Below are 15,368 nucleotides of genomic sequence, written 5' to 3' on the forward strand. Positions count from 1 at the left end.
AACAAATCCAAATCCAAAGTAAATCCATGAAGAATTGGTGAATACACTAGGTGATTCTTCTCGGTCACATTCAATTGTGATGAGATGGTGTCACAATGTTTTAACACGAAAAAAATTATCGGCAATATGGGTACATGAATATTGTCTATTGATCAGAGGAGTCAGCGATTGGTTTGTCCCTAAGAACATTTGACTAGAATAAAGCGTAATCCTAAAAAAAAGTTTTACAAGCAGTTTGTAACCATGGATGAGACTTTGATCCATCATTTCAATCCTGATACTTTTACCATTGTTTGATGTACGCAACGAACACTAGTTTTCGGCAGAGTTCCTAGATTATTGAGGAACTTAGTGAAAGCAGGGTGTCAGGTTTATTATTATTATTATTATTATTATTATTATTATTATTATTATTATTATTATTATTATTATTATTATTATTATTATTATTATTATTATTATTATTATCGTAATTGATATTGTTTGCAAAATAATTTTTAGAACTGAAGTTTACTATCAGGCAAACTTTCGGAAAAATTTTAAATGATGTAATCTTCATTCACTTCAATTCTCTTTTCAATTGTACGCATTATATCTTTATTTGCCACAGACGTCATGCTCTTCTAAGATTCGTGCATGATACACATTTTTAGTCCTCCAAAGAAAGTTTCACCTACCTCCATACTATTGAAATATTTATCATATGTTTTGTATACAAGACATAAGGCTGACAAGGAATTTCAGCCGGTTTCATGTATTTGCATTCACGGACAGAAATACAAAAATAAATAAATAAATAAATAGGGCGGAATTCTTGATTTTTTTAAAGATGTCAAAATTACAACACGATGCGTAAATATCGTTCGAATGTCTACAAATAAATTTCGTACTTTGCTCAGAATCAACAAACCACATATACATGCAGTACTGCAAGTGCAGTATTTTGCAAACAGAGCTTATTTTGAGAGTACCTCTTATAGCTTATTGCCAAATATCACAAGTAGAGTGTAAAAAATTATAGATGAGCAGGTATTATTTTTATCAGAAGTTTCGAAGGAAAAGCACATTTCAACATCAACTTCTATTCCAATATTATTAATAATATTAAAAATAGATCATAAACAAATTATTTTAAACACCTCAATTTTGTTCTTATTTGTATTTCACTCCAATGCACTAATCTATTCAGTCTTCATGTCAACATTTTCAGAATAGATAAACTGATTTTAGATAGTTTTCTGTTCGTTAAAGACAATGAAAATACGAATTGTGATTGAAAAAGAAAGAAAAAAAGTAAGAAGTGTTGAATTTATATTTTATAAATGGAAACAGCTGCGTATAATGATTAATGTTAAGTTGAAGTACCCTCCGTTCGTGATGTTTGAACGCGCCCGACCTCCGTAGTTTCGAATGGGATGTCATTCCGTGAACATCTGTACCATGGTTAGTTTGAAAGCGGAAAAAGAACTAACATTTAATTTCTTACGAAACTTTTTTTTTTTTTTTTAATTCACTAACTGCAACATTTCGAATGATGACTTAGGCATACGGTGATCTTTGTATGTCACGCGTACAAGTCTTTCAGTCGGAGAGGAGGGGAAAATGTTGAAGACAATGATCGTTCAGGAAGGTCACAGTCTTCTGTTAAACACAAACATCAACAGAGTAGGCGAGGTGATCAGAAGTGGCTGAAGATTGAGTGTGCGTCCAGTGGCTGAATTAGTTAACTTGGTCTGGGAATCTTTGGCGGATTATCACAGAAGAACTGAACATGAGGAAAATATTTACCAAGATTGTGCCGAAACATCTCTCTCAGGAACGGAAGAATGTCGTCAAAAATTGTGCGTGGGCTATTAAAACGCACCAAAATTGAATCAGACTTGTTGGAACCTGTAGTCACCTTCGACGAAACATGAATTTTTACCTACAACCTAAAGACTAAGCGGTAATCCATGCAGTTACCCCGATTTCCCTAGGAAAAAAAGAAAGAAAGAAAGAAAAAAAGCCATGCTCAAAATTTAAGACAATGCTACTTGTTCTGTGTTAAATTTATGGTATTGTAATGTTAGAATGGGTTCCTACTGGGATGACAGTGAATCGGCACTACTACATTGAAGTTTTGACCAGAATTCGCAAAAAAATTAGTCTCAACTACAGAAATATAAATTCTGCAACAAGACAACGCACTGGCTCATAAAGCTCTGTGTGTCAGGCAATTTTTTGCGCCTAAAAGGAATATTATTATGGAAAATATGCTTATTGTTGGATCTGGCACCATGTGACTGTTTTTCTTTCCCAGGCTAGTCTGTCCAAAGGCTTTGCGTCAGTTGAAGAAGTCAATTCGAAAACGTCATACCTTGTACGTGAAAGCTGACTTCCAATTGTTAGCAAAAATGGCAGCAACGAATGCAGAAACGTGTAAGTACCGACGGGAATCGCCTCGAAAGGGATGACCATACCAGGCAGTGTGCAGTAAGTATCAATGAATATATTACTTTTTTGGTTATACTTCGTATCTTAATGACATAAAAAAGACTATATTGTGGGGTGTGTTGTTTCCTACTTTTCCTTTATCTTATGAGGAGAGGGGAAAGACCCAAACGAAATATCTGTCAGTAATCGGAGTTATTATGAGATTTGATACGATTAGAAGAGCTGAAAAAAACAAAATAACTCTTAAATAAACTCTACTCGCCTTTTCACGAAGCTTTGCAGCCCTTGTAAACAATGCAGACGACAGTGTGTAAATGTTGCCAACTAACAGACTAAAAAGTTTATAGAAAACCTCGAGCTAACAAGTTAAGAAACAAACCGAAGAGCGGGAGATTGAAAATGAAATGGCATGGACTTCTGATAGATTACCAAGATGCATTTTCTTTCTCCTGAATCTTTGAAGTAGCATATAAATATAGACACAGAACACTAGGAAGCATGGCTACCCGCAGTGGGGATGTTGCCTCCCTTTGTTTTAAAAGGTTTTTGGAAGTGCATGTCAAGACATACTAATTTGCTTACTTAAATGTTGTAACACTTAATATATTCATATTAAATACTATAGTATCTGGTATTATAGATTATTTACTTTAGTTAAAAAGCATACGCGCGTAAATAACTGTTGTTTTACTTGATGTATTATGTGCCCTCGTGTATCAAAATATTGTGTATTCACGACTGAGTTTGTGTGTCGGTCTTTTGTCCTCCCCTGGAATCGGTATTTTACCCCCTTGAAAAAGTCCTGCGGATGTCCATGCCTGGAAGCCGGGCTGAACAATCTCTTAAATTTTCCCTGTAACTGCAAATCATGGCTAATCGTGGTTGACGATAAATCCTCGTCCTTTGATATCAAGGAGTTCGCATTAATGGTTCAAAATATTCAATTTATCACTACTAAATTTTATTTAGCGTGCCCATAGCGTCAAGGGATAACATGGAAAATTAGAATCAGAGCTATTGGATCTTACTATGTTCTCTAGTCTCTGTTGTCTTACTATGTTTATTAGCTTGACTAGCAGATCTACTAAAACATGTGCTCTTTACTCCTGTCCATTTCAAGACTGTTTCGGATCACTACGTAACTCTCAAGTAAAGGCAAGAGAACATGTGGATCAAATAATTGTTCATTTAAAAAAGCGAAAGAGTTTATCTATTGAATATATTACAATTTTAGTATCCCTTGAAGATTTTTTCAGATATTTTGTTACTCCTGAGAACGGACAATCATTCTTGCGACTCTTAAATGTTCATTTAAACCTTACCGTACCAAGCCTAACTCGTCAACGTTGTTTACAAAGCTGGGGTCTTCTGGCGACCCCAAGTATTATTTTAATTTCTCAACATAGTATTGCAACTCAAATTATTATTATTATTATTATTATTATTATTATTATTATTATTATTATTATTATTATTATTATTATTATTATTATTATTATTATGTCTAAAAGCTTACCTAATTTAAATGAGCATTGTTGACATCAAATATTATGTTTACTTTAACAATATTCAGTTTTTCGTACAATTTTATACTTTTGTGTTCGTAAATCTGAAATACAAGTTTAACAATGGAGCTTTTACATTTTCAAATATGTTTTTATTTTTTGTATTTCTTTTAACGAACACATCGTTGATCTAATTATGTAATAGATAGTATATCCCAAACGGATGCAGGACACACATAAAAATCGAGAATAAATTGATTCTTATAGTTGCAGCGGTATCACCAAATATCACTCTCTGGGGTCCCTAGAGGGTATGTTAAGGGTTAAACACGATCGTTTCTTTTAATCGATATGCGAATTATAACCAGGGGTAAAAGTGTGGGGGAACGCGGAAGAACGCCATCCCCGACCTCGGAAAAATATGTACGGCGTCCCCCAGTTCCTAAAAAAATTAAAATGGGCAAGGATAGGCGGGGGGACGGCGTGACGTCATGCCGCTTGCTACCGTCCCCCTACCTTTTCAGATCCACTTTTACCCCTAATTATAACATACAGAATTAACATCGGACGTTACGCTACTTCGAATCGGTGAAATAGCTTTTATCTTTTCTTTCTTACTTATCTTTAAAATAATAGGCCTACAACTTTTTATATCCAATTATCCGAAGTATAATGCATTTAATATATTAAATAGACATTTAGTACAAGGGCTCAGTTTTTCTTTTGGGTAACATAATGGACATTTGCAGCCCAGTTAACTGAAACTGACTAAACAGTCTACGATTTAAAAAAAAAAAAAAAAAAACGAAATATAATCAGAAGTGAGCAACACTGATAATGAGCCAAATGACCATTATTCTTCCATAAGAAAATAGTCCCCAAGAAATTCCACTTGTTCAACCTAGGTACCAATTATTGTATTTTTAAATCACACTAAGAACATTTTAGTTTCAATTAAAAGCACATCCCTACATGTGGATTGATATCTTACACAAAAATATTATATTTAACAAGAAAACAGCCACAACCACTGACAAATACGCAGAGCGCGCGCTGTAGTTGATGATGGTCATGCAGGCAGGAAGGTTACCAGTGAAGGATTACATGCACGTGCAGAAGCAGAAATATTGCGGGAAACAGACGAAGCATTTTCTCCTGCACCAATCACTGAATACTCGTGCGCGGAGTGATACAAATTGAGTTACGCGGTTTGTTTTTGAAAGGTGCAAAGGTACGTGAAAAAGCGAGTAGAAACATAATTAAATATTTAAACGAATAAGCCCCACTGGAGGGAGTCTAAACAGGAGTACCACGGTAGACTCCCGAGTGATTAGTCAATTTAATACATCAACAAATTTTTAAAGTTTTCAGATACTCTAAACTCAATAATTCTCTTCGAAAGAATTCAGATTCATAGTTTAGGAAACTTAAGAAATAAACGATCAACAAATGGCAGTACAATGTAAATTAAGTTGCTTTGCTTACTCACATGCATCGCTGTATTCTATTCTGTAGTCCAGTCCGTAGAAAAAATCGTACAAACATCGTGAATTCATTGAACACAGTCATAATCCAAGATTCAATGGTCCGCAGTTCGATCCTCTGTAGCACTGACAGTTAGGAACCCATACGGCTACAAATGGGTGTAAGTGGATCGAAAGGTTCTTCTCTGTAGCCTGGCATCGAGTTGTAGCGTGCCAAGGGATCAGCGTCATTGCATGCAGACTGATACCCTGGGCATCAAATAAGTAGCGTCCAAAATTCCGAGGTTCGATCGACGGACTCCTAACACCCAAGAGGTTGTAACGAAAATAATCCTACATGCATCAGTGAAAGAGAGAATGGTATAGAACTGTCTAGAGAAATTCTCTCGTTCTATACATCGGTGTTAATCGATGTTCGGGTAGCTTCTTTCTGATCTATCTTCGCGGGTCGCGTTTAGTTTTGTTCTACCGTATGGATTTGCACAGCGTATGTACGCCAAAATTAATCTTTGTATTTCGGTCTGTGCTGGAGCTTGAACTGAACATTGGACTGATTGATTCATCAGAATTTTCCCTTGCTTTTGAGTTTCAAAGTTGACGAAAAGATAGTTGTACTTATTGAGTTTAGCTTGAAATTCATTGTTGGAATTTTTTGTATTAAAAATAAAATAAAATAAAGAAAGACGGAAGAAACGGTGAGCAAAGTAAAGAATAAAACTTGATTTTGTCCGCGTGTTGCTCCATTCTAAATGTCCTACCTTAACTTTATTTTCATTTTCTTTTAATCAAAACTGAAGATTACAAGTAATTTTTAAAAATTATATTACGATATGCTAATTGATGATCTAATTCTGAAGAGATTTAGAAAAATGAAGTTAGGAAATATGTTTCATTTGTTTGGACTATACTTAACTTTCGTGAACACTAAAACAAAAACATACATGAGAGCATTGGATAAAACATACCTTTCTTGAAAAATCCGTAGGCACAGAAGGAGTGCTTTGCTCGTTCATTCTATTTAGAATTTCTTTTTCCTGGAAATATAGAGAAAAGAACAATCTTGTCTTAAATCAGAAATATGAAAATTGAGCAAGTCGTGCTTTATGCGCTTCATGCTTTTTGAAATTAGATTAATTAGTAAATGTACATTGAAACTTGAGACGTATGAAGAATTATCAAAACCGGACAGTAGGGCATAATCAGTCTCGGTCACACATTTAGCACTGTGAAATTTGTCAGGTTAATATACAAGATATTTGACTGTATTACAAGATATTTGTAATTAATACAAAAGAATTTTCTCAAATCGAACGCATAGATAACACTAAGACAATAAATGTATGCTTTGTAAATTTTAAATTTTAAACCTTACACTTTTCTTAAACTAAAAAAAATCACAAGCAAATATTTATAATGCTATATATGCAAATATTTATATGGTATATATACTGTATATATTAGGGTATCCCTTATTTAAAGTAATTTTGTGTTGCGATACGCACACACACTAAATGTATTCTATGTGACCATAAATACGCATTAGTGAAATAGCAGATCCCTACGAGAATGTTAACCCGTGTCGACTTGACGACAAAATCATGAAATGATGTTTCCTCATTATAATACAATTTAGATTGTCCAACTGTGATAACGGAAGAATCAAAAAAGACAGAGAAACAAAACTTTGCAGGAATCAACTAGAGAAAGGAGGACACCTACCCGTGTATTGACGAACACCACCGGATGAACAGTGTTGCCAACCAAAGAGGAAGTTGTGTTTTTGTAAATAGAATAACCTAAATTGAATATCGCCATTGGAAGCAATAATGAAAATAAAGACAAAAGAGATGATAAACGCATATCAGTGTTGCAAACTTTTCGAGAAATAATGTAAAACATGTGTTACATGGAAACTCCGTAGCACATACAGGGAGTTAGAGTTAAGTACTAAAGTTTTGTATACCTTAAATTAAATATTGACAAGAACTGTTTACGCTGACTACAAGTCTAGAAGGGTCCGTTGAAACGGCATATTAAATTTTGGAATTGTGACATCCAAAACGTTATTTGAGACCTCTCAAATATAACACGCTCAATTTTCAGCCCATTTGGAGCATTCCGAACATATTTTGTCCGCTAAATTGGATCAGCCATCCTGAATTTTGCACTTTTGACGTCATCATCGTTATTAGTGACCTCAAAAACCCACGAGTACATAAACCCATGCAAATTACACACTGTATTCATATTTTGACCAGGTTGTTAGGATTCCAGCCCACTGTGCAGCGCTGCAATCTTTTACTAACCACACTTCTCAGCTTTAAGAAGATTCCGAATATATCGCTCAGTACGTGACTTATCGATCTCACATAACCACGGTACTACTTCTCATTCTCTACCACCTTGCATTGTAAGATTGAAACCATACTGTATTAGTGACCTTTTCGGAGTTATTGTACCTTTTCATTTTTTCTCTTCTGTTGATGACAACAGTGTTCAACGGATCCGTATAGGCTTGGAAGCAGCGTAAATAGTTCTGTCAATATGTATTTTAAGATGTACAAGACATTACTACCTTACTCCGTGTGTGCGCCAAGGGCATTTGAACTTAAAACATGTTTCACGATATTTCTCGAAAAGTTTGCAACACTTATCTGCGTTTAACATCTCTTTTGTCTTCATATCCATTCTTGCTTCCAATGATGATATCCAATTTAGTTCATTCGATTTACAAAAACATAACTTTCTCTTGAGTTGGAAACACTGTTCATCATACATGGGAAGATGTCATCTTTTCTCTAGTTGCTTCGTGCAAACTTTCGTTTTTCTGTCTCTTTTGGTTTCTCCGCTATTACGGTTGGACACTCTAAATTATATTACAATGTGGAAACGTCATTTCATGACTTTCATCGTCAAGTCGGCACGGGTTAGCGTTCTCGTAGCGAGATGCTATTTTATTAATGCGTGTTTCCGGTCACATAGAATACATTTAGTGGGTGTTTGTATTGCAACACGAAATTACTCTAAATAAGGGTATCCCTTATTTAATACTTAATTAATACATTATATATATTTAATGTGATACTTAATTTCTGGGCACGGTGGCTCAATGGTAGAGCACTTCTGCTTACCTCTGGTGCGTGGGGTCCATGGTTTGATCCCCGGCCAAGTACGTTTGTGGTAGACAACACCGTGTCATGGGTTTTCTTGGGATACTACCTTTCCATCCACATTCTCATTCCAAAAATGCTTCCATCATCATTCACTTGCCATAAATCACTCGTCTCCCTCAATCTCAATCGTGATCATAAACGTGGGACGTTAAACTGAAAGATTTCATGTGTTTCTTAATTTGATCTCCGCTAGGAACTTCCTCATGGCGGAAAAGATAATTAATAAATTACCAATCTATGCATGAGAAAAAAGATATCTGTCACCGTCGACTACTGAAAACTTTTATTTAAAATGGTTACTTTAATCAGAATTTATCCTTCCGTTTCACTATCGAAGCTATATGACATGGATAGACAGTTTAACGTAGGCCTAAACAGGATTAACTCTTACTGAGAATCAAAATGGATTAATAATTTTGTATAGTACGGTTTGAGATTCCTCTAAAAAATATTACCTCTAGCAATAAAATACTTTCATATTCAAAATCTTATTTTGTATCTCTTTTGAGTTTTGAACTATCTAGCCAAGAGTATAGTTTAGTAACTGTATTTTCGTATTGTTTGAAAATCAGCCCTTCAAGGACATTTTTATTTATTTCTTTTTAAGCATGAATTTTGAAGAAACCACCAACGTATTGGCACGGTAAGCTGGAGCGGATTTTTACTGTGCACTCTTTGTGCCCAATGTTAAATGAAAATGCAACGTTGTCATTTATCGGGAGTGGATAAATTTTGCAAGAGTATGATAAATAGAGGCATGTTTGAAATGGGGGTTGGCCATCGACACGTTAGCGTAAAAGACAGTAACTTCACTCACTTATGTTGTGGGTCCCGGTAAATATCAACATTTTCATTTAACATTTGGCGTATAAAGAGCGTATAGCCCAAACGGCTCGTCCTATTTAAAAAAAAAAATCATTTTAGATTGAAAACATCATATTTGGAGACGGTTTCCCTTCTTACATTTTGTTGTTAACTCTGATAAAACAGAGTTACCCTATATCAGGGCACTTTTGAGACACTCTGTATATTAGATGTATGTTCAATGCTTCATTCGAAAGGACACATAATGGTGAACAACTTTTATTAGGGATGTTGAATTTGTAATTTTGTTACAAAGTCACATAATTACTCAATTTGTTATTATGTCTGCCGTAAATGACCACCAACGGTGGCCATATTGGATTTAACGACCTTCCAGATTGAATATTCTTGAGGACTTTTTCAGGTTTGCTTAGAATGTGCTCAGCATCATTTTGGCGCGTTTCATTTCTATTGCAATTTGTTCAAGGTAAAGTGCCTTTTTTTTACGTATGTTGACTGGACTGTTCTAAGACATTTAGGAAAAACATCTTAAATTATTTCTTTCTATTTCAAAGATTGTCTTATATAATTTATTTCTTATGTTGTCGGTAAACCCGTTTTATAATTTACAATTTGAGCTTCTCAGGTTGGAATATTCAAAATTATTGTATGTCATATAATAAAATTATAAGAAAAACATTATATACCGGGTGTGTCAAGGACGTAGACCAACTTCGTTATGAGTAAAAATATGGGAAAAAAGATGGAAATATTGGAAAGTTGTTGAAAATAGATAGTTTTCAAATCTAAAATGGTGATTTTTTTCCAATCGCATCAGCTGTTTGGGCTCCACACTGGTAAGGTGGTCTATGGGAAATGATAAAAATAAAGTTTCCAGTTAAGCAAGCTATTCGAATGAAACGTAGGGCACGCAAACATAACGACAAGAACGTGAATATTGTTATCTACGGAAATCTAGAAAACTTTGAATCCGTATTCCAACAATGCTGTATTTTTGGTAAGGTGATTGCCCAAGGAAATACCGTACTGAACTAGCAAAATTCCATCTTCATTTAACATAAGGACCCTTACTATTGTAGACGCTAACCAGCTGGTGTGATTGGAAAAGTTTCAATGTTTGTAAGTGAAAACCACCTATTTCCAACAACCTTTTTTTCTTATATATATATATATATATATATATATATATATATATATATATATATATATATATATATATATGTAGGGTGTCTCAGGAGGAAGGGGCAATACTTCGGAAAATGGTAGTATAGGTGATTCTAAGCAGGGAAGTTCATATGAACATGGGTCCTAATCTCAGCGGTTTGAGAGCTACAGGTTGTTAACCATTTTTGAATTCATATTGCATATTGCTCAACTTGTAGTTATTCTACAGAGGTAAGATGTAGCAGATTTGAAAGATGATGATATGGCCTTTCCAAACTTATGTAATATGTGGCAATGCTGTCTTGGGAAGAGAAGTTATTGAGGGATATTTGGAAATCAGTGTTGCCATCCAATTTATTCAAATAACCTTAACTTTCCCAAATTTCACTCAATACCTCCCTTTCCAAAGATACCACTGCCACATGTTGCATATCGTTCGAAAAGCCATTTCATGACCTTTCAAATTAGCTATGTCTCACCTCTGTAGAGTAAATACACGGTGAGCAATACGCAACATAAAGTCAAAAATGGTTCACAACCTGTAGCTCTCAAACCGTTGAGATTAGAACCTATGTTCATATGAACATTTTTGCTTAGAATCACCCAAACTACCATTTTCCAAAATATAGCCCCTTCCTCCTGGGACATCCTGTATATACATCTTTACTTACAACGCAGTTGACCTATGACCCTGGGCTTTTGACACAATTTTTCTATGTCGTATTGTTAAAGAAACAAACTGTTTCTAGGTCGTTACTTTATCTTTAATCATCAAGCAATTTGGAAGATATAAGATTTTGTAGTATAAAATTGATAAATAACAAATCACCACAGTTAAGAATTATCAATTCTACATTTATTTTAGAGCACAGAGTTTGTATTGCTTTTTAGTTATTGTTGTAGTCCCTCATTGAAAATTCCCTATGTTCAAACTGAAGTTACTCTTCGTCATGTAGAAGTCATTCGTTCTGAAAGCACACACGGGATAAAGTTTATTGTACGCCATCGGTTAAATGTTTTACATAAAGGTCTACAATATATAGACAGGTCAATACTGTAGAAGTATACTACGCAGTGTGAAGCAGATTGTAATTCTATGCACACTATATAGGAAATCATATGCTAATTCTGAATTGTGTTCGCAGTATTTCCATGGAATGAATAGTGGATTTGAAATATGAATTAAAGCAATTAAATAATGTATTGAAATAATGTTATGAGAAAACTAGGACTCCTTTATCGCTTCGCTGACATAAAAAATCCTAATTCCTTAAGCTTGTTCTATAAGTCATACGTTGCTCCCACCATTGAGTACTGTTCTCCTATCTGGTCTATGGCCTGCCCTACTAATAATAGTAATTAAAAAAAAATTAATTAAAATTAATTAAAAAATAATAATTAAAAAATAATAATAATAATAAATTCCGTAATTAATTTCCTTTTAGCCATTGTATCCTACCAAGTACCTCATATCCGAACACTTCCAAAAAATGACGTTTTAAAATCCCTCAATATCAAACCTCCCTTACTGAGAAACAAAAATTTCTGACCTGATATTTTTGCAAAAAAATTTAAATGGCCATATATCATGTGAAGAGTTATTAAGTCAGATCAATTTTCGCGTACCCGCTACAACAACACGGTCTGGTGATCTATTTTACACTCGAGCGGCAACAGTTAATATTGTCCAAAGGTCCCTTCTAAACCGAATTGTCAGTACTTCTAATCAGTTACCAGAAACTGCAGACGTTTTCTCAAATGTGTATACTTTCAGATCATATATAAATGAGCTATTTTTGTAATGTTGCTGTTGTGCTGTACCATCTTGAGCTCAAATTGTTATTCAATTGTTATGTTATCAAAATGTTAAAATGTTTCAGTGAAAAATGACCTAGTGCTGTATTTGAAACCACTTATAAATAAAATAAATAAATAATGTCTATTGCAATATTTAATATATTTTCTACGATGATACAAAATGAAATAATGGATAAAACTATGCTATTTTTTCCTATATCTCTTCCTATTTCTATCTGATATACATTTACTTATCTACTATCATTATTATATTTAAGTATTAATCACGTATTTATTCCTTCTACCCTATTGTAGTCCTAACAAACTAACAATAGTGTGAGTTGCAGATAACTATTTTTTCTATTATATATGTTTACTAGCTGAAATACCCATTCTTCGTATGGGGGCTGTATTTGGAAGTCAACGCCTGTGGGGGTATCACCATCCATCTCAACGACAGCGAAAACTATGGATTTGGCACTAATATCGGTCATTTTTTATTATTTTTACGTCTCGGTACCCCCCCCCCCCCGGCAGGTGAACTCCGGCCCGCATCCAATAGTAGTTGAATTTGAAAGTCATCGCTATTGGAAGTGTCATCACTGATCTCAGCGACCGAGAAAACTATGGATTTGACACTAATATCGGCCATTTTGGATTATTTTTACATGTCTCGGTATCCTCTCCTCTCCCCGTGTCTCCCGGCTTGCTGCCGAATGGACTGACTTTGAAAGTTAATGCGATCGGAGTTTCACAATTGATCTCAGCGAACGCGAAAACCATGAATTCGACACTAATATTGGTCATTTTCTACTACTTTTACATGTCCCGGTAAACGACCCCTCTGAGACCCCCTGACTCGAAATTAAAAAAAAAAAAAAAACCGTCTTGAACTGAGGCCTGCACCAAAGTACCCGTGACTCAAATTTGGTAACTCTCGGCCCCCTCGTCTGTTCCCTAGGCCGCACAAAGGCAAACAAACTTTTTATTTTATTTATATTAGATTAGATTAGATAATCGAACCGATATTGTGCTATATACTGTTAACCATCTGCTAACTACGTTTCTATTATGTCTACCTGAAGAAGTATCTAAATAAATTTATCCGAAAGCTATAACCGAAGAACGTTTTTTTTTTTTTTTTTAAGTCATAACTGATAAGGTACTTAAGCTAATAAATCGAATACATACATTCTTTAGTATTACACTACCTATTCACAGAGCTCCTTTGTGGCTAAGCGGTTAGCGTACGCGCCTCTGGCGTCGGGGACCCGGGTTGGATTCACGGCGGGGTTCATGTGTTCAGATTTCACGTTAATCAGTAGGTCTCGTCGCATATAGCCTCGCTGCTGAAAGGGACGTTAGACTCAAAATCAAATCAACAACCTATTCACAGGGAAGGTACCTGTTCGCCTAAAACGTTCAAGGGACTTCTGGGTTAATTTTCTGACATCTTGACTAAATTAAAATAGCGATATCTTATACTATTTAAACCAAGACAGAAATGGATTATCTAATCTTAAATCGTTCTGTACAAGGTAAACACTTCCATCCAACAGTTTCTTCCTGAAATTATTTCACTAAAAGAAAATAAGTGCATGTAAATGTTTGTTATTCTTGGTTGTTATTGTTAATGTTTGTTATTCTTGGTTATTGTAAGTGGTTGTTATTCTTGTATTTTATAGTTTTGGATATTTAGCGTTAGTAAATTTTTCAGTTTATTTTTCTTTAAGGATTCGCTTCTTCTCGCAGATTACAATAATAAAGTTACTGAATAGGTACAAGAACTTCTGCTAAATGACTAAATTTGTGCACGGCATGCAAAATATACATTATTAAAATCACCTATCGAAGCAAATGTGTTAACGATTTAAAAACTTATTTTGTACGGAGCTTCCTGATGAATATATATATATATATATATATATATATATATATATATATATATATATATATATATATATATATATATATATAGATAGATAGATAGATAGATAGATAGATAGATAGAGATAGATAGATAGATAGATATAGATATATAAACCTACATATTTTGTAGAAAGCTTCAGCAGCACAAGTCTTGGATATTTGAATATCATAGTAACAATTTTAGTTTTTTGTTCTAAACATTTTTTTAAATTTAAGTTTAACGTCTCACGATTATGCTTGACTGTTAAGGGAGACGGAAATCTGACAATGAACAAAATGGTAGAAAAAGTGGGAGAAAACGGCTTGTGGAACCTTCCCTTGTTAGCAACCTTCCTACCCTCATCATAACTAAACTAAGTGCCACGAATAAAGCCCGATGGCCCTTGCTAAGTGTAGCATGTTAGATGTCAATGACTGTTAGATGTCAATCATTAAAAAAAAATGAAATGCGAAATATGAAGAGAACAATTTATTCTGACTACTTCGACGTTAAACAAGTTGTGATACATTTTTCGCGTACTGTTATGCATTACTAATTCCAGTCATGTTGTTAAAATAATTTAATAATGGCTGAGACATGATGAAAGGGAGAAGTGCAACATAAATATATCAGGACTTTCATTCCGTATCAGCTTTCGCAAGATTTGCGGAGCATAATGCAACGTTATACAAACAATGCTTAAAAGCTATTGTAACTGCTATATAGATTATCGAAACTAAAATGCAAATTTTCAGTTGCATTAACGCAAACTGTTGCAGAATGAGGCCCTAGAAGTACACTTATTTCTGCGTGTATTTCTCGAAGAGGTTGAAATGCTTCCAAAAGATTAGAAAGGTGTTCGGAACACAGAATTTAATAAGAAACTACTAATTTATTTTATATAAGTATACAGATACCTGTCAATTTAATAGAAACACCTGAAATTGGAAACACGTCAAGAAGTAAAACCACCTACGGCAAGAAGTAAAACCACCTGCGTAGACAGTGATAGTGTAAGATGAGAGATCTCTCTGACTTCCAAAGATGGCAAATTTTTCGCGCCCGGTTATGTGATGGG

The 15,368-nt window shown here is 34.5% G+C and overlaps 1 protein-coding gene across 1 annotated transcript in view; it reads right to left on the reverse strand.

The window, feature by feature from the left end:
• LOC145679405 (uncharacterized) overlaps window positions 1-15,368 on the reverse strand; it is a 68,517-nt gene that overhangs the window by 6,144 nt on the left and 47,005 nt on the right. The window contains exon 7 of the mRNA XM_081749987.1: window positions 6,388-6,456. Within this exon, the coding sequence (XP_081606113.1) occupies window positions 6,388-6,456 (69 nt within the window). The remainder of the gene's footprint in view (window positions 1-6,387; window positions 6,457-15,368) is intronic.

This window comes from Thermobia domestica, chromosome 2 (genome assembly GCF_964235325.1).
Source record: "Thermobia domestica chromosome 2, izTheDome1.hap1.1, whole genome shotgun sequence".
Taxonomy (NCBI): Eukaryota; Metazoa; Arthropoda; class Insecta; order Zygentoma; family Lepismatidae; genus Thermobia; species Thermobia domestica.